This window comes from Melospiza georgiana, chromosome 2 (assembly GCF_028018845.1).
Source record: "Melospiza georgiana isolate bMelGeo1 chromosome 2, bMelGeo1.pri, whole genome shotgun sequence".
In the NCBI taxonomy this organism is placed as follows: Eukaryota; Metazoa; Chordata; class Aves; order Passeriformes; family Passerellidae; genus Melospiza; species Melospiza georgiana.
In genome coordinates this window covers 72272563-72291591 of record NC_080431.1, presented here as the reverse complement: position 1 = coordinate 72291591, position 19029 = coordinate 72272563, and the positions used below count along the sequence as shown (strand labels likewise).

The 19029-nt window shown below is 38.2% G+C and overlaps 2 protein-coding genes across 3 annotated transcripts in view; both read left to right on the top strand.

Annotated features, from left to right (window-relative positions):
• Positions 1 to 10779, top strand: part of LOC131080303 (putative N-acetylated-alpha-linked acidic dipeptidase) — a 28671-nt gene extending 17892 nt beyond the window's left edge. Inside the window, exons 14-19 of one of the 2 annotated variants that reach the window (XM_058018493.1) lie at positions 1452 to 1543; positions 2366 to 2456; positions 3237 to 3501; positions 4312 to 4393; positions 5660 to 5752; positions 6450 to 10779. In XM_058018493.1, the coding sequence (XP_057874476.1) occupies positions 1452 to 1543; positions 2366 to 2456; positions 3237 to 3501; positions 4312 to 4393; positions 5660 to 5752; positions 6450 to 6639 (813 nt within the window). In that variant the 3' untranslated portion in view covers positions 6640 to 10779. Of the gene's footprint in view, positions 1 to 1451; positions 1544 to 2365; positions 2457 to 3236; positions 3502 to 4311; positions 4394 to 5659; positions 5753 to 6449 lie in introns of those variants that run through there. The other variant, XR_009114153.1, reaches the window with a different exon arrangement.
• Positions 10780 to 12244: 1465 nt separating this feature from the next.
• NAALAD2 (N-acetylated alpha-linked acidic dipeptidase 2) overlaps positions 12245 to 19029 on the top strand; it is a 31501-nt gene continuing 24716 nt past the window's right edge. The window contains exons 1-4 of the mRNA XM_058045069.1: positions 12245 to 12332; positions 13812 to 13923; positions 16848 to 17034; positions 18611 to 18712. Coding sequence (XP_057901052.1) covers positions 12245 to 12332; positions 13812 to 13923; positions 16848 to 17034; positions 18611 to 18712 — 489 coding nt within the window. The remainder of the gene's footprint in view (positions 12333 to 13811; positions 13924 to 16847; positions 17035 to 18610; positions 18713 to 19029) is intronic.

Sequence of the window (19029 nt, the reverse complement as noted above, 5' to 3'; positions counted from 1 at the left end):
CTCAGGAAATAGCCACACCATCTTGAATGTAAGATGTTCCTTGCTTTGGGAGGTGGTTTTAGAGCCTGGCATTTTATTTCTGCATTTTTTTTCTGTTAACTGTATCAATCAGTGAACATTTAATTAGTTTTTGTATGTATTTTAGATGCTGATGTGATGTATATTCAACTACTGTGTATATTCTGTGAATTTACTTTATCTGCCTTTATCTACTTTACGTATTCAGTCATTTGATAATTTATTATCTCTTGGAAGCTGGCATTAGACTGGTGCAAAAGTAAAGGAAAAGTAGTAAATCAGTATAATAATTTTCTGGCAATTAAAAGACAGCAAATAAAATGTAGCTCTGTTAAAAGTGGCTACCCAGATAAAGAGACTTCTGTCCCAAATTCAGAAAGGGTTGATCACCTGCAGTTCCCATGGTAACTTTTGCTAAATGAAGGTGTTCATAAATGTCATAAAACCAGGTCAGCAGAGTCTCAGTTTGCACACCAAGAGCCATCATTAAAATCTTGACCTTAATACCAGTAAAAATGCTTGTGTAACTATTCCTCAAGTTGAGAAGCAAAGGCTGATGAATGCATGTAACCACAGCTTGTTGGTAGCTGATGTCTGAAGAGAATGCTGATGAGGAAGCATGTCCCATGTGATCCCATCTGTAGTTAATCTGTGGTAAAAAGTTTTCATGCTGATGGTTCTGTTCTATGGGCAATTTCCTTCACAGGAATTAGTTTTAATTTGATTCCTATTGTGGAGTAATTCTTAGATAGAAGATAGTTAGATTAATAATAGAATATATATTGATAATCTTTAATGGATTCAAAATAATAAAACCTCAGCAGTCCACCAATATAAAGGAAAGATGAAGAAACATCCAGAGTATTTAAGCTCCTCAGTTACCTGCAAATAAGTCAGTAGTAGAAATGAACTTTAGAATTATTGCAATTTGTATTACTCTCTAGCAGCTATGATCTCATAAGCACCAGGTACTGTTCACTTTTGCCTTCTAAGGTTTCTTTTGCATCCATAAACATATTTTTTGTGAACTGAAAGAAGGTAGAAACAGTTTTAAATTAAACTAAGAAGAAATTTAAATTTTCTGCCAGAGTAAAGCGAAATATTTTGGTTTTGTGAGGGATTTATCTTTTGAATATTTAAATTAAATGGCTGAAAATTTCATAAAGAAATATCATAATTTAAATATTGGCTTGAAGTGTTTTGCTTTCTTTGTTTTTTCTCCCGTCTAAATTTACCTACTTTCTTGCAAATAAACTATTATTCTGGAAAATGCTATGCATTTGAAGTGTTAAAATGGAAATGCAAAAAGGTTAAGGGACTTAAGATGACTCACTCATAACCCTAAGCCATAGGCTTGGTGTGATGACAGGTTATTGACTTTTTGTTTGGTAACATTTAAACATTTAAAATTGAACCCTTTGTCTTTTTTCTAGATACCAAGTCCTGATAAGGGATTTGAAGGAAAATCTCTTTATGAGAGCTGGTATAAAAAAAATCCATCAAGTGAATATAAAGAGGTCCCCAGGTCAGTGACAAAAGAAAATTAATTACATACCAAACATTACATCACAAACACAAACTTGTAGAGAGTGGGTTTTAAAGAAATACTCATGAAAAGCTGAGTCCTGAAGAGAAATGGTGTGATTCTCAGCTGATATAAATTTCAGAATTTTAATGATTGCAGCTGATACACTACTGTACAAGAGGTTTGTGAAACTGTCTTTGTAGATAAGCAATATATAAAACATGTTCTTTTAGCTTATAGAGGTTTAGGCAAATAAGGATAGTATGCACAAGCCAGTGGCAATTACACAAGATGTTAACTCAACAGCTTTCCCTTGGATTTTTTTCAGTCTTCTGAAGCCTCTGAGTTTGGGTGGCTGCAGAGCACACCAGGCAGGATTTTACAACATTGTCCTACCAGGAGATTTCTACAGGATCTCAAAAACTGATTTTATTTCATGAAGCCATGCTTCATGTACTGCTGTGATTTCTTCTCTGAGTTGAGAGCTTGAGGTAGTGGAAGTTCATTGGAAGGAGGAAGGTCCCTGGTTCTAGTCAGTGATGAAAAGACAGTGAGGTACATTCTCCTCTTGAGAACTGGATATCTCTCACCCTAAAAAGGGTGACTTTGATCCTCAGAGAATGGAATTTATGAGGTGCAGGTAATTCAGGCGTCAGAGGCAGTTCATGGTATGTTGACAAAGAGCACACTGGGGAAAGGCTATGTGGTGTGTAGTGACTGACTGCTGAATAAATAAATACCTGCCATGATATACTTGGAAGCAAACTAAAATTATACCTTAAGTATTGTCACTCAAGGCATTTCCCTCTTTCTTGTTTAAAGAATAAATAAACTGGGTTCTGGCAATGACTTTGAAGCATTTTTTCAACGTCTTGGCATTGCTTCAGGCAGAGCACGTTACAGTAAAAATTGGGTAAGTCTGTGTCTTTGTAGTTTGGTCTTCCTTGTAAGTGCCTGAATAACATCATGTATAAAGGAGCCATTTAGACTTCCAGCTTTTTAGAATAGGACAGTTCAATCTGTCAGAGTGGTGTCTAATTCCTACAGCTCTATGTGCTCCCTCAAAACAAATACATAATAAATAAGAATGATCAACTTGTCACTTAGACAAAAGGACTTTTGCTCAGGGTAAATGGATGTGCTCAAAATTACCTATGGCTGATGAGGGCTTCTGAGTAGCTTATGGTGACTTTCCAATTATTTTTAACACTTTATGAAGCTTTGAATTCAAAATGGTTTGTGTTTTATTGAAAATATGGATTGGGCTCTGGAGTATACTGTGAGAGAAGATGAACTGAGAAATGTTCAAGGAGCAAACTATTCAATGTGGTCATTTCCTCTGAAAAGGAAGGAATATCCATGGACACAAACAAATGATTATTGTATCCAAGCAAGAGTAGAAGTCCAGTCTCACCTGGATTTCACCAACTGAAAGTCATGTGTCTGTGCTTAGGTACCTTCTTTGGGCTGTGTACATGGTCAGTGGAGAGAGATTTCTCCAAATGACCATTCATCTCAGCATAGGTTAATGGCTCTCTCTAAGAGAGCTGCTGCTGACCAGTTCTTCTCCTTAGACTGTTTATAGTGGCTGCATAGGATTAGCATGACCTGAACACTTTAACTTTACCAAGCCACACTGAAATAGACATTGCTGAATAATGCTTTTGTTTTGGATTGATTTCCTTTGTTTCAGAATGTGGAAAAATACAGCAGCTATCCAGTTTACCACAGTGTCTATGAAACCTATGAAATTGTGGAACAGTTTTATGATCCCACTTTCAAGAATCATCTGACAGTAGCTCAGGTACGGGGAGGGCTGGTGTTCGAATTGGCCAACTCTGTTGTGCTTCCCTTTGACTGTAGAGATTATGCATCAGCTGTGAGCAACTATGCTCGCATCATCTATAATTTGTCAAGGAATCATGAAGAGGAGCTGGCAACATACAGTGTATCCTTTGGTACGTACAGTCTTTCTTCACATTCCTCCTCTGTTAATGCTAACAGTGCCTTAGATTAATGGATGTCTTAGTCATGAGCTGGTATCTACCTTGTGCTGTATGAACAGTAAATAAAACAAGAGCAATACCCTCCTTTATTTGAAATGGGACTATTTTGTCCCTAGCATGCCTGTGTGGGGACTATGCCACTTCCAAATAGAGCTAAGACTTACAGTTGCATTGCTTTGACCTATGTATGATTCGCCAGTATTGACAACAATGTACCATTGTCTTGTTTCCTTAAAAAAAAAATCACATGGTTTTGCAGGTTATTGTGTTGGATAATGCTGTGCCTCAGAAACTTTTTTTAATTAGCAACATTATAGAATATTCAGTTTAGGATTTGGCTTCTAATGGCCAGTATCAGGTACACATGATACACACAGAGACATTGTCAGTCTTTCTCAAAACTCTGTGTGGAGGGACATAACAGTAAAATGCAGGTTGCTGGGATTTATAAAATCTCAGACCTACCTGAACAGTCTGATTCTGGTTCCATGATCCAGTTTTTGATATTTCTGTACATTCTTCAAGCAGAAAATACTAAACAATATTCACAACAATACTTACAGCTATTGTGTCTAAGAGAGGTTTGCACACAGAATTACTTACTTTTTAATGTAGGAATATGGGGTCATCTTCCTTCAGTGAGACTTATAATAATTCAGGATCATGATCACAGTGGAAGATAAAGCTTTAATTGAAGAATTTGATTTGGTAAATGACATCTGCAGAATATGAAGTTAAATAATTTGTTCCTGCTCCATCCAGATGCTCTGTTTTCAGCTGTGAAGAATTTTACAGAAGTTGCTGCTAGCTTTCATGATAGACTGCAACAAATAGATTTCAATAAGTAAGTTCAGCTCTTTTTTTCTTCCTGTCATGTTCTCCATGTAGTGCTCTGAGCTCAAGAGGACTTAGTCTTCATTTGCTGCCACTTAATGGAAAAAAATGAATAAACAAGATGTATTGTGGCGTGCTTTATGATGAACTTTCAAGAAATTCTATGCACCACCTATGCCAAAAGGCCTTGGTTGCACTTGACTTAATTCTTAATTTATTCTTTTTAGGCCATGCCCAGAATGACAAGCCAGACTTCCTTTTGTATATACATATATGTATGTTCCATTTCTTGGGAAGAATCTAATTTAGCCATATGCTTACCCTTATGGAACACTAACTGAGAATAAAAGCCATCTTTTTAATGGCAGCAACTTTCAGATAAAGGAGCTAACAGTAATCTCTTATGCAAAAGATGACATTTATGACATATGACATGTATCTGACATTTTCAAAATGGCTTTATTGATGGATGGCCCAAATCTATGCTTTATCTCAACTAACCAGTTTCAGTTTCTGTTTACAAAACTGTAAAATTGAAAAAAATTCCTTAATGGTAGTAGAGTTACTCCAGTTTTACTGTGATATAAATTTTAACATTTTTATTGGTGAATTGCCTTTGAAGGTCTACAAGTTACTTTGGATGTAAACCACCAACCCCTCATATATTCTATATAACCTCATCACAGTTCTTTTATTTATTAAGCATCAATAGTATGTGCAGGGCTATTAAAAGCACACAGACACAGATGGTCTCTGCTCTAGGGAATTTAAAATCTACCATCAGAAATTCTCAGAAGGCTTAAAAGAGGATTTTAACATCACAGGGTTCTTTTTTCTGATATGTTGTGATTTTACATAAAAACAAATGCAATTTTATCGAAATAATTTGTTGGCTTTCTGGAAAAGAGGGTCCTTAGAAAACCTTTGTACAAAAGAAGAAAATGGTCTAAGCATCCTCATGAAAAGGAAATACAGGAATGAGAGAAAATGTGAGAGAAAGCACCTGAAACACTGTATTTTGATGTTATCATTTGGACTTTAAAAACAGCTTTAAGAGACTTTCCAGTTATGAACCAGACTCTGTCACAGCACAGATCAGCATAATTCTGTTATGCAGGTTAGCTGATAGCGTGGGCTATCTTTTGTGGCCTACACTTAAACTTCAACATCCCAGATTTACTGTCCTTTATAAATCCAGATGTGTATGCTGGTTTAAAAGTAGGTCAAATACACTGCTAACATATTTAACATATTCCCTTTTTTGCTTTTTCTTTAGTCTGCTTGCTGTCAGATCACTAAATGATCAGCTCATGTTTCTAGAAAGGGCTTTCATCGACCCTCTTGGATTACCTGGCAGGCCATTCTATAGGTGAGAAAGGCTTACTTTTCACTTTCCTCATGGAGTACCTATGAAAATTCCTTTAAGATTTACAAGTCTCTAAATGGAGTTATAATGATTTTATTCAACGCAGCAAAAGTACTTGGGACAGGAAGAATAAGATTAAAAGGAGAAACGACATTGGGGAAAACTTCAGTGTGATACACTATACAGAATGAGGAAGATTCTTGTTGGAAGCCTAAGATTCTTGTTGGAGGCCTATTCAGATAATTTCTCTTGGTTTGATTTGGCTTCTAAACAGATGTAAAAGTTTAGCCCTGGAGTAATTTTAAATAATTTTAATTGTAGGAAATTCAGGAAGCTGTTCCTGTTAGTGGAAAGTGAAATAGTGTGAAGAACCTACAATTTGATCGATTTTAAGAGCACAGCCATGCAGGCAAATGTAGTGTGGAGGGCAGTACTGAAACAGCAGGGAAGGAATTCAGTGGTCCTCTCATCCAGGTAAAGAAGTAAATCTTACTTAAGAGGCAGTGAATCAAGTCTGGTCTAGTTTTATATTGTAGCTTATGTTATTTTCTTGCTTCATGGACTTTAGCTACTATTGCTGCAATATTCCTATTTATTTACATTTCAGTGTCAAGTGATTACAGCTGATTTATAAAACATTAAAAGTATATTTTATTTTCCTAATGCATAATAGTTATTTTTTCCCTCAACTTCCCTACAGACATGTTATCTTTGCTCCAAGCAGCCACAACAAATATGCAGGAGAATCCTTCCCAGGAATCTATGATGCCATGTTTGATATTGAAAGCAAAGCTGATCAACGTGAAGCCTGGGAAGAAGTGAAGAGGCAGATTTCCATTGCAGCATTCACTGTGCAGGCAGCAGCAGACACACTGAAGGAAGTAGCATAAATATGAACAATACAGTCATCAGCGAAGACTAAACATGACAGTTTGCAGAAGTCTGAAAAATTGAGCACTTGAAAACACTAGGACGATTATGATAAAGAACAAAAAATCAAAAAAACTGGGTCTTTGCAAATAATATAACCAAGTTGAATACATTTAGTAATGTTAACAAGATAATGTCCTCCATTCTGAGAGGTCAGGATTTAGATGTCTTCTGAATTGAGACTGATAATGTTTCAGGTTTTCTCCCGGCTTTGTATTGTAAGAATTGCTAACCACTCAATTTATTTTCGGAGTTTTGAATTTTTCTAGCTTGATTATTATAGTGATCTCCATAGTTCTTCAGGAAAACAGAATTCATTTCATGTTTCTATCAGTTACTAATGTTGTTGTTGCCTTTTTGTTACTTACTCTGGGATTGCATAATTATACCTCAAGACAGACCTCTCAGCTCTCCTTTTCCACAAAGATTGAGATGGACATGGAGATGGGAAAGCTGTCACATACCATGTGCAGGATCTATAATAATCATAAGAAGTTTTGGGCAGCCAGCCCAGAATACTCATCCATGACATTCTTTTCCTCACATGCTGAACCTTGCAGCTGTTTGCAAATAAATTTAAGCAAGAAGATTTTAGTTACTTGAATAAAAACAAGGCAGTACATCTTGTCAGACATGTAGTCATCTCACAAAATGTCTTTTAAGATGAAGACCCTATTGTTATTCTTTTAACCAAAATCTACCCTTGCTATGCCTTGTCTCTATAGAGGTGTTTTTAATATGAAGACAGAATCAAAGAAAACTCATCATGTCCTTAGTTTAAAAGGATACCAAATCATTTCCATTTTTGTAGCATCTGTATATCTGATGGTGATGTGCTGCTTACTCTTATGACGGACCACGAGACGACCAAGATCAGACAGAGAAGACTCAGAAAATCAGATCCCTTTGCCACTGGACTTTTACTAACCTCTTATACAGCTAATACTTTGTGTGATTTCATGTGTCATATTAGCTGAGACCTCTACCATGTCTAAAACTACTGGCCTGTGATCTGATGGTTTTCAGTACTATGGCATATTGATTTCTTTTCCATGAGGCTTCATTTAATCCTAAATATTTCTGCACTTCACATTAAAACCTTTTAGACAAATTGCTGTAATTAAGTCATTATTTTGCTTAACTGTTGGTCTTTCTGATAAAATAATCTAGTTTATCAGATAATGGGAAATGCACTTATATCCATAGTTATTGCCCAGTTATTTTCACATTTTTTATGAAACTGATTGGAATAAAATGATGGAGATGTCTTCCCACAAATCAGCACTGATGGGAAACATTGCTGACTCTGTTTTTTCACTTCTGGCTGCTCCACTCCCCCACTTTTACCAGTGGAGAATTCGTTATGACTGTCTATAATCCACCTCTGAAAAAAATTAGCCAGGTTAGTTTAGTTATCTTACCCTAGACGATTTTGTCTGCAACAGTCAGGACACTGATAAGCCAAATCCACCATGCAGAGAGGAGCAGGAATAAACAGCTCCTGTTGAGCAGGTGGATGCAGTAACAGTATTTTTCTATTGCAGAGGAGGATGAACTGAAATGCCAAACTCCAAAATTGTGGAGATCTTTCCCTATGTGACCTGTATGCTGCTTCAGCAACTTTTTCTTTCAGTCCAGAACACATAATTTTTTAATCTCTGGCCATAGCATTATTTCATTTAAGTTTAATTACAGCCCTTTTTAGAAATAGTTAGCAAATAATACACAATGTCCTGGCCCCGGATCACACAAAGGACAGAAGTAGTTACACTCTTTAACTACAGCAACGTCCATTAAAAAAAAACCTGTTGCCTGTTCCCTAATCACTGCAGGGAACAGGATACAGGAAAAGAAATTTTCTCTCTCCTAATGACTAGAAGCTGGAGACACAGGCTTCTGTGAACCTCATGAAGTTCAACAGGGCTGAGTGCCAGGTGCTGCCCCTGGGTCAGGGAAATTGCAAGCACAAATCCAGGCTGGGCAGAGAATAGATGGAAACTAGCCCTAAGGAGAAAGACTTGGAGGTGTTTGTGCATGAGAAGCTCATCGTGACCTGGCAAAGTGCACTTGTGGTCCAGAAAGCCAGCTGCATCCTGGGCTTCGCCAAGAGAAGTGTGGCCATCAGCTTGAGGGAGGGGATTCTGGTCTGCCCCACCTGCAGTGCTGTGTCCAGCTCAGGGCCCCAGTGTAAGGAAGGCAGGCCTCTGCAAGGAATCTAGAGAAGGACCATTAAATCCAGGCCTGGAGCACCTCTGCTGTGGAGACAGGCTGAGAGAGCTGGGGCTGTTCAGCCTGGAGAAAAGAAAGCTCCGTGGAGACTTCACAGCACTTTCCAGTACCTAAAGCACCTAAAGAAGGCTGGAGGGGGACTTTTTATAAGGACATGTGCAACAGGACAAGGAGGAATGGCCTTAAGGTGAAGTGCACAGTCCTTGTGTTCAGTGCACAATCCTTTACACTCTCAGCCTCACTGGGTACATTCTCTTGTGGAAGAAAGGGTCAAAGTTTGCAAGCTGCACTTGTCAGCTGCCAGAAATGTAAGCTTTTATTTAGAATCTGATAATGGTCCCCTGAAGCTCCAGATAAGAAAGACTCAGACTCAAAGAATCAACATCTACTACCGTTGTAATCTGATAGAAAGACTGCAGAGGCCGTGAGAGAGTTCAGGGGACTGTGCAACTGGCAGAGTCAGAAGGAAACTACTGATGTGAAGTTTCAGTGAGCATTCCCCTGTTGCCATTTTTCCTGCTAGAGCTGTCTTTCCCACAGATCAGGGTCCCTCGATCTCTCAAGCCACAAGTTCAACCTTTAGCCAGGCAGTAGGTCAAACAAAACAACAGCAGTGTATCTTTGTTGCTGCAGATATTAACCTTTAGAGCCCAGTTACTGAGCAGCTACAACCTACAGTTTACAAGCCCTGGCATTCGTTCTGTGTTTCATGTACCATGACTGGCTTTACTAATTGGCTGAATAGCAGAATTATGCATTCAATACACAAATGCATGCTAGTTTTGCATTTGGCATATGTGTACTTGCCAAATATTTTTGAGCTTTTGTGTTTACCAGGGATTTATGTGTTTTTAGTGAGTAGAGTCTGTGTAGCTACCTGCAAGTGGTCCTAGCTTCAGCTGAACCTCACTCTTGTTTTCACTGTCAGAATGAGCAATTCTCATTACTCCTGAACTCAGCATGAGGCATATGCAGTAACTAATAATTTTCATGATAATTCTAAAAGTGATACTAATTAAAAGAAGTACTGTGTGTTCAGTTTATGGTTTGGACCCTTTTCCTCACCTGCACTAAGAAAATGAGTTCTTTTACCTTGTAATCTTTTCACAGTTTGTTTTGCATAATTTCTCTGACTTCTTTGGGTTGGTCTTATCTCCTTTTAGCCTCAAACTTTTGATTAAACTTACACTGAAGTGGGTGTTTTCAAATCAGCTATTATCAGCAATGCACTTGTAGAGGTATCTCACACTGGTAATATCTTAGTTCTAGCTGGAGAAGCCCCATGTGAAATAACAGGGCGATGAATGTGGCTTTGATATTGCCAGGAAAGGACTCAAAGGAAGATGAGTATTTTGGGCTGCTGATCATCTCAAGAGCTCTAGGGTCTCTCCTTGGGTATGAAATGAGATGATCAGTAACAAGTAAGAGTGAGATGGTTGCAATGTGGGAGGTGTCTTAATTTTTGGCTTTGTTTTTCACTAGCCAAGTCTCTTTTAATTTGTAATAAATTTCTTTTCCCTGAGTGGAATGTGTTTTGCTAATGATGTTAATCAGCAAGTGATTTGTGTTCATTTCAACCCATGAGCTTTTTAATCTTATTTCCTGCCTCAGTCTTATTGAGGAGGGCATGTGATTGAAGGCAGATTTACACTGGATGTTATGCTTGCATTTAGTTGTAACATAATATACTCCACCTGTGGCTAATCCATGGCATGTAAGAACATGTCACAACTAATAACTAATAGCAATAGGGCTGTATTTTAAGTGGTAGAAGCCATTTAGCTGCTGCTTGTTGTTCAACCTCAGCATTGCTAATGCCCTTGTCACTTTAAAAAGACGTTCACATAGAAATAAATGCATTTCATACATTCTCACTGTTGCTATTCTTGCCTTCTTCCTCCACTGATGTTATTATCATGTGAGGTCTAATTTTGATAGCAATCTCCAAAAGCCCTTGTCACTTTACTGTCTATTATGTGCCAGTCCTACACCTGTGGTGCTATATAAATGCTAATAATACATCAATATGCTCGTTCTTTGTGAGTTCTGTAGGTGGAGTTCCATCTGGTTTGTATATGTCAATTCAGATGCTGGTGTGAAATGTCATTGCTGTTCAGAATTTGTGATGGTTTATGAGCAGTTGGGAAATGACAGGAAAAAAAATCACAGGACTGGACCTGCTTATGATTTGAAGACATCCAGCCCTGTGCTTAAGACAGTGGCTGTGACTGGTGTGGAGTAATTTTCCTCTGAAAAGCCCTAGTTTAAGTAATTGGGACATTAACCGGTCTTTCCTGCTTTTTCTGAATATTTTCAGCTCATCATAATGTATTTAGGAAAGTTTTGGTACTCAGAGTACTGACATTTCCTTCACAAACAGTACTTTGGGCTTTGGGAGTGTGTGGTAGGAATCTGGAGCATGCCCAGGCTCCCAAAAAAGCTTTCCTGCCTTCAGCCATACAACTGGTCTCAAATGGGCAGGTCCTCAGCTCCAGAAAGATCAGTCTTAGCTTCCACGTAGCCATGAAGGAACTCGGCAGCAGGGAGTGATGCAAGGCCAGAGTAAGTTTATGCAAAATGTGATGATTCTGTGAACATATCTTTTGACTATTCCCTGGGCTGCAGTTGTTTTCTTCCCCATGAGATACGGATGGATTTGACTAAATTAGATGAGGAAAACTTGATTTTAGGAACCTTGTAATCTTAAGTGCAAGTAGCTAAAGAATATAGGAAATAATTTTGCAACTTTTCCTAGTTGCAAATTGAATTATGTCGGGCCAATCTAAATTATATCCTCAGCTGCTCTAAGTATACACTCCTTGCTAAGGATTAATGTTACCATGGATTAAAAAGGGAAGCAACTCAGCGTTTTGTTGGTAAAGAGGAAATAAATTTTCCCCTAATTTCATCTCTTGGCCACTTCCACTGGAACAGGTTATGAACAAGCCTAAATCAGGAACTTTCAAAACCATAAAGTCCTGATAAATAGTAGAAATTAGGATCTTAAATACTACATTGCTTGGCGCACAGCCGGGATACATATTTGTCACAGAGATACACACCCAGCTGCACAGGGGCTGTCTGGTGGGGTGAGACTAAGAAATGGAAGAGTTTAATTGCACTTGGAAAACCATTTCATCGCCATCACCCAGGGATTAAGGCTCCTTAGGCAGCACGAGAACAGAGAAGCAAAGAAGGCAGGGACAGCCCTGGGGCTGCGGGTGGGAGGAGGAGGAAGAGGAGGAGGAGGAGGAAGAGGAGGAGGAGGAGGAAGAGGAGGAGGAAGGCAGCTGCCTGCCACCCCCAGAGCCTGCCAAGTGCCGGGCAGTGTGTCGCATGGCCGGGAGCCGGAGCAAGGCTTCCCTCCGTGTGTGGCTCCTGTGCCCTGCGCTGCTGGGCTGTTTGCTGCTGGGCTTTCTTACAGGTGAGTGCAGAGAGCCAGGGCTGAGCCCCAGCTCCCCTCCCCTGCGCACACTTGTGTGTGCAACCCCTGGTGCGATTAACGCACCGGCAGGGAGCTTATGCTGCTCTTCAGAGGCGTGATAAAGTATTTGTCCCATTGCTTTTCTAAGCTTTTCTGTCCAGCAGTTTCAGTTTTCAGGGAGTGAGGAACAGAACAACTCTGTGCTTCAGCTCAGGACAAGCCCTGGTGAGCTGACAGCTTCCCAAAAGAGGCAGCCAGGCATTCAAAGAGAAAAAATTAGTACAAGAGTTTGAGACTTCAGCGATTGCAAAATCTCCCAGATTTATTTTGTTTTAGTTTCCTGTTTTTTACTGAAGATATTTTAAATGCTCCTATTCTGTTGCTATTTTAGAAATTAAGGGTAGAATGTAGAGGAGGAGTTTGACTGACAGCCAGGTTACTGAAGTTTTCATTATGCACAATGAACTTTACTAGAGATTATTCTCTGAAGTCACTTGCAGCATTTGATTTCAAATTAAAATTGAATGTCCTTTTTAAATTTGTGTTGTAACACAAACCTAACTCTAAAGCATGAAAGAAAAATCCATGAGGGCTCTTAAATATATAAAATATTATTTTAATTTTGGAGATCCCTGAGCTGCTAATTTCTGCCACTTCTGCAATGTTTATACATTTCCCTGAACATCATCTTTTGGCCCAGCTCCAAAACAGGATACTGGGAAACATGGACTGTTAGTCTGATCAAGCATCCCTGTTCAGCTCAGAGCATTACTACAATTGTATTTAAGTGTAACAGTTCACATATACTGTGCATGTGACAGCACATGTATTTATCTTCCTTATGAAAATGTTTCCACTTTGGGGTTGTCTAGCTACAATAATAAAACGATTTTTTTGTTGTTGTTGTTTTTTTTCTTAAGAAAAACTCATACATTTATATACCTCTCCTACTACTGTTTATGGCTACTGAATAAACATTTTAAAACTGGCTTGGGTGACAGTTAACTTTATTCTTTCAATTATTAAATAGAATAACCCAAGTCTGTAACTATTACAATGCTGGCAGGGTGGCTGTTGTGTCCTAGACCTTCACTTTAAATGTACTTACACATCTATTTCAAAATACATGCATAAACTAAATAAAGTAATTTCATCATGAGTATCAGGAGTTCGAACCTCACACTACAAACAGTTAATTGAGAATTTCAACTATATTTTAAAATTAATGAGAGATGAGTCTACCTTGAAAAGGGGATTTACCAGGGATTTAGGCTTTGCTCTTTTCATTATGTCACTTTTAGGCATTTCAGTCAATGAAATATATTTTACTTTTCTGCTTAATCCCTCAGACACTGGCAGAGGGTGCTCTAAGCCCTGTTCGTCCTTGTTGTTTTAACTGATTAATACCACAGGTTGCACCTGTGCTCAAACATGTGAGGAAATTCTTGCTAAGTGGGAAACTTTTCAAATGTGTTTCAGGATGGTTTACAAAACTGACGGAGAAAAACCCCAACTCCTCAGATGTGCATCAAAACGTGAGACAGAAACTTGTGGCTGAAATGAAAGCAGAGAACATCAAGAAATTTCTTCGGTAAGCCTTGTGCATTGTTTTTTGAACAATTTTATCAGTCAAAACCACCAAAAAAGTGATAACATCAGCTCCGAGGAAGGGCCTCTGAAAGCAGATCTTTTAAGATGCTTTAGAATTGTTTAGTTTATACAAAATGTCTTACAACTCTCCTGTTTCCCCCCTCCCCATTTTTGAAGTTCTGTTTTTGAAGTGGTTGTGCAGTCAAGTGTGCTTCCCTCAGCTGCATTACTGCCAGTGCTTACCAGTCTTCATGATTTCCCTTCATCATGATTTAATGAATGAATTTTTTTTTTCTTCACAAATATCTGAATCCCTAACCTCAGATAACTGCTTTCTTTCAGACTGAGATGATTTTACTCTGTTTGGGATACAGTGACTGACATGAATTTCATCTGACTGATCATCTGCTCAGTGTCTCTTTAAACTTTCAGTTTGAGTAGCTAGTCTAAGTAGAAAATTAATCTATTAAAAACCAATGCTACAAATTTGCATGGCACTGAGTTGCATGTATACTTACAATTTATAATTCCTTTAGTGTGGCCATACTGGATAATGTGCTGTTAATTGGGAGCTCTGACATCCCATTATACCATGTCTTCTCTTTCTCAGATAAAGCGCTATGTCCATGGTCAGTTGCATGTATGGTTGGTTAAAGCTTGCATGATGTTAGAAAATATACTTTTTTGCATTGTAGTGCATCCATGCAGTTCTTTAAAAACATCTAAAGTACTGGGGATATAAAAATACCCTTTTTTTTTCTTCATTCCACAAAAATTTAAAAATCCCACATTATTTGATATGTTTATATTTTCTATAGAGGAACTAATATATTCACATGAAAAAATAAATAAATACTCTGGCTAGTAAAATGTTTGTGTTCAGCATGTAAGTCAGCAGCTGCATCAAGAACATCAGAGGATTACTGACAAATTTGATGTCTATATATTTATTCTAAACCCAAAAGGTTTCTTACCTAACATCAATAAACTTTTTAATCTACAGGCTTAATCTTATTTTGTATTCATTACCTTCTGTAGATTGGAGAGTTCCTGAAAATTATGTTTGAGTAAGAATTTAGGCAACATAGCATGGCATAGCTCTGTAATTAGGCCAATGTCTCTTGGATATTAATGGTTTCTCATTTGTCTGCTTGCTTTGGTGATGGGCCAAATGCTTCATGCTGGTTGGGGATTTTTTTTTTTTTTGCTTGAATTCAAATAAAAATCAGGAAATGCAGAGAAATTGTATTAATATACTACCCAAAAACTTTGTCAAAGACATAAGAAAATGTGAACTTGAGAATTTTGATCTATATTCTTCTTTTTTCAGACTACTACATCTGCTTTTATCACCTGGGGAAAAAAAACTATGAGACTCAGAAAATGCAGACGTTTTGGTCTTAGTATTTTATCAGAGCTCTGGAAAGGATTAAACTGTTTAGAAGGGAAAATTTGGAAAAAAATCGCACGTGTTTTTCCTGACGGCATATATTTAGTATATTTAAAGAATTAAAAGTACTTAGAATACTAGTGGGAATTAAAGTGCAAGAGGCAAACAAGCAACGGGGTTTGGCAAAGGTTGCTGCCAGACTTTGGTGCATACCTTCACAGTTTAAAGAGAGGGACTGACAACAGCAGAGAGCAAAAGGTTGTTGTCTACTTAGAGAATCTGGATGCATTCCAATCCTGGGGCCAGGGGGGACTCATGTGAAAGACCTTCATGTTATGATTGCAATGTTGCTGTAGATGAGAAATTCTGATGATTGCAAGAGGCCCCAGGTGGCTGAAAAAGGCTGGTGTTGTGCCCCTCTTTTAATAAGGACAACCTGGAGGACTCTCAGCTGGTCAGCTTCAGGTCTGGAGGGGTGACAAAACATCCTTCTGGAATCTGTTTTCAAACACACGAAGGACAGAAATATAGTTTGGAGGAGTCAGCATTTATTTACTATTTGTTTGTATGGTCAGCATGTTGCCTCCTGTAAGGAAATGACAGGCTACGTGCATGAGGGGAGACATTATAGTGGCTGTAACAACCTTGACTTTAACAAGGCTTTGGACATTATTCTTTTGAAGCTGAGGGAGTGCACACTGCAGAACAAGGGTTGAAAACAGTCTGAAGTGACAGGCTGAAGGGATATTAATCATGGTATTTGCTATCACTAATTAATGGTAATTGCTGGTATCTGCCATCTGTGGGGCAGCCATTGATAAGTAGCCTGTTGGGAATTGGAAGCTGATGCAGAGTACCTGGCTGACTGATGAGCTTTCACCATTCCTTACTTGTTCACTGGGCCAAACAAATTGTACACAGATTGCTGTAGGGCAGCCCAGAGGGATGGATTCTGTTTGTTTGTGACTGTTTATCAACCTTGTGTGTTGTATCTGGTATGGAAGTAAATATTGTTAAGAGGGTTTTGTTATTCAGGCTTTTGATTAAGAAAAAATATCAAATCTGTGCAGATAATTTAATGTAATGATTTTCAGGTTAAACTTCTTAGAACATTAGGACACACTGTGACAATGGTACAAATCCAGGATCAGATACCAGAATTATCTGGAAGGCTTCTTTCTGAATACATAGCTTTCCTATATTTATTCCTGCTTTTTGCATACTGCTAATATTCTTTTGCTGAATCTTTGGCATTGATTTTCATTGCTTTTGTATAGATGTGGCTATTCCTGTTATGCAAAGAAGAAATTCAGTTGACTTACCTTAAGCCCTCAGGAAAGATCCTCTGCTCTGAGTATATTTTTTACATGTTCTGATGCAGATTCTGATAAGCAGTCATGTTTTACAGCTCACACTTTAAGACCTTAGTGTCCATGCAATGTGTCTTGAAGATTAGCTTTATAAACACTGATCCTATTTCACTTTTATGTATCTCTGCCTTTGCTGCTTACCAGTGGTTTTCTCTTTTGTTCTAGTTCATTTACCAAGTTGCCTCACCTCGCAGGAACTGAACAGAATCTTCTTCTTGCCAAAAAAATTCAAGGCCAGTGGAAGGAATTTGGATTGGATTCGGCAGAACTTGTTAATTATGATGTGCTTCTTTCATACCCAAATGAAGAGCAGCCAAACTACATTTCACTAATTGATGAGCAAGGGAATGAGGTGATCTTTTCAATGACAAAACTTTGTTAATGTAAAACCTAAAAATCCTCCAGTGATTTCGTGTTAAAAAAGTGTCATCCTCTTCATTCTCACATACTCAGCTCAGCATGTGCTTTATATTATTAAAAAATAATCCAGTGCAAAGGGAGTGCATATTTAGAAATGGTTTTCCAGGCTATGCAGAAAACACAGCAAAGGGCCTGAGATCTCAGTGCCTCACATGGAAGAGTGAGGATGTGTGGAGAAGCTGCAGCTAACACCTGTAGACCATAAGGTGTTAGAAGGGTCTAGCTTGAGGATACATCTAGGCTAATATCCTGTTTCCATAAACAGCTTTAAGTGGATGCACAGGGATGTTTAAGAACAAAGAAATGTATTTCAGGCATGCAGTTCTTCCAGTGTCTAGCTGTTTTCAGCTCAGGGCTTCTCTGAATGTGCTGAAATTAGTCTCTTGAAAAATCCTCATTAGACCTTTTCCAAGTATTTATCCAGTCAGTGACCCTCATTACATCTCTCTTCCAAGTACCTATCCAAACCCCGCTTGAACATCTGTACAATATTTGCTCCCACTACATGCTGAGGTAAGGAATTGTGGAGATACTATCAATTTTATGCAATATTGCCTTGTTTCCCTTGCTCTGAACCTGATCTCACTGGCTTCCTATGGTGTCTCCTAAGTTAGTGTTGGAAGTACTAATGAACTAGTCAGCCTAGAGACATCTTCTCTCTTTGGAAAACCTGGGGAAATGAAGAAGTAGATGTAAATTCTGACAAGGATCCTGAGCAAGGAGAGGAGGTGGGATTGCTAGAGAAGCATCATAGCACATAAATAAGGATGAAGAGCCAGGGGAGAAAGTAAGGAATGCGTGCTCAGGGACGACGCAAGCTTAGAGGTGAAAGAATGAAGAAGTTCTTCCAGAAACCCTGTGACAGTGTCTCAGCTGTAGTCTCACAAGGTGACAGAAGGTGGATGTGCACCTTAAAGCAACATGAGTGTTACAATGCATAGTGATGAAAGGCAGCACTGGAGTTTAACTGGAGCATCACTAGATAAGAGATAAAGATAATAATAATGCAGGTAGGAGAAACCACAACGAGACGCCTGGGATGGCATGGATGAACCAGATGTCTTTTTCTGTCACCACCACTTGGCAATTTTAAGCTACTTCTTTCCTTAAGTTCAGGGAGTGACAGATGAGCATCTTCTGACACGTGATCTGTCTCTTTGTATTCATATCTGCATTCTGTTACAAAGTTTCACCTCTGGATCCCTACCTGTGTCTTTGTTTGAACTTATGTGTACTAGTTAGAACTGTATTTTTTGCTATCAATTCATGGAAACTATAATTTAAACTGCTGACAAAGCTAACTAACTTGGCAAAAGCCAAGGCTTTTTATACTTTTCATCCGTAGGACTGCAATATTTTGAAATAGTAATTATTTGACAAGGAGCCTGATGCACAGAAACTGAATAACTGTCTTCTGACTTTAGTTATAACTATGATTAATGTTTTTTTAATGTGTGAATTTGTGCCTAGAATGTTTGACCAAAAACTACTGTTATTTTATTTTATAGGTTTTCAATACATCATTGTTTGAACCACCTCCACAGGGGTATGAGAACGTTACTGATATACTACCACCATATAATGCTTTTTCAGCACAGGGAGTGCCAGAGGTAAGGAAAGAAATTATGTAATGGTACTATTACCTATTTTTTGAAACACTTTCTGGGACAGATTGCTCCAACTTCTCAAAAATTTGTTGCAGTAGTTTTAATTACCATTTGTCTTAATTAAAGAACACTTAGGCACAGATAGACATCATATTATACAAAGGTTGAGCTTTCTCAAATTGTTCAAACTCTGAATCACATAATAAGTGAAAAATTTTTATCTTGATGGAAAATTTTGGATACATCTTAGATTGTTCCATATTATTCAGTCATATGTAGAGGACTTGCTTAAGGCACAGGTAGAAGTAGCCTTTAGTAGA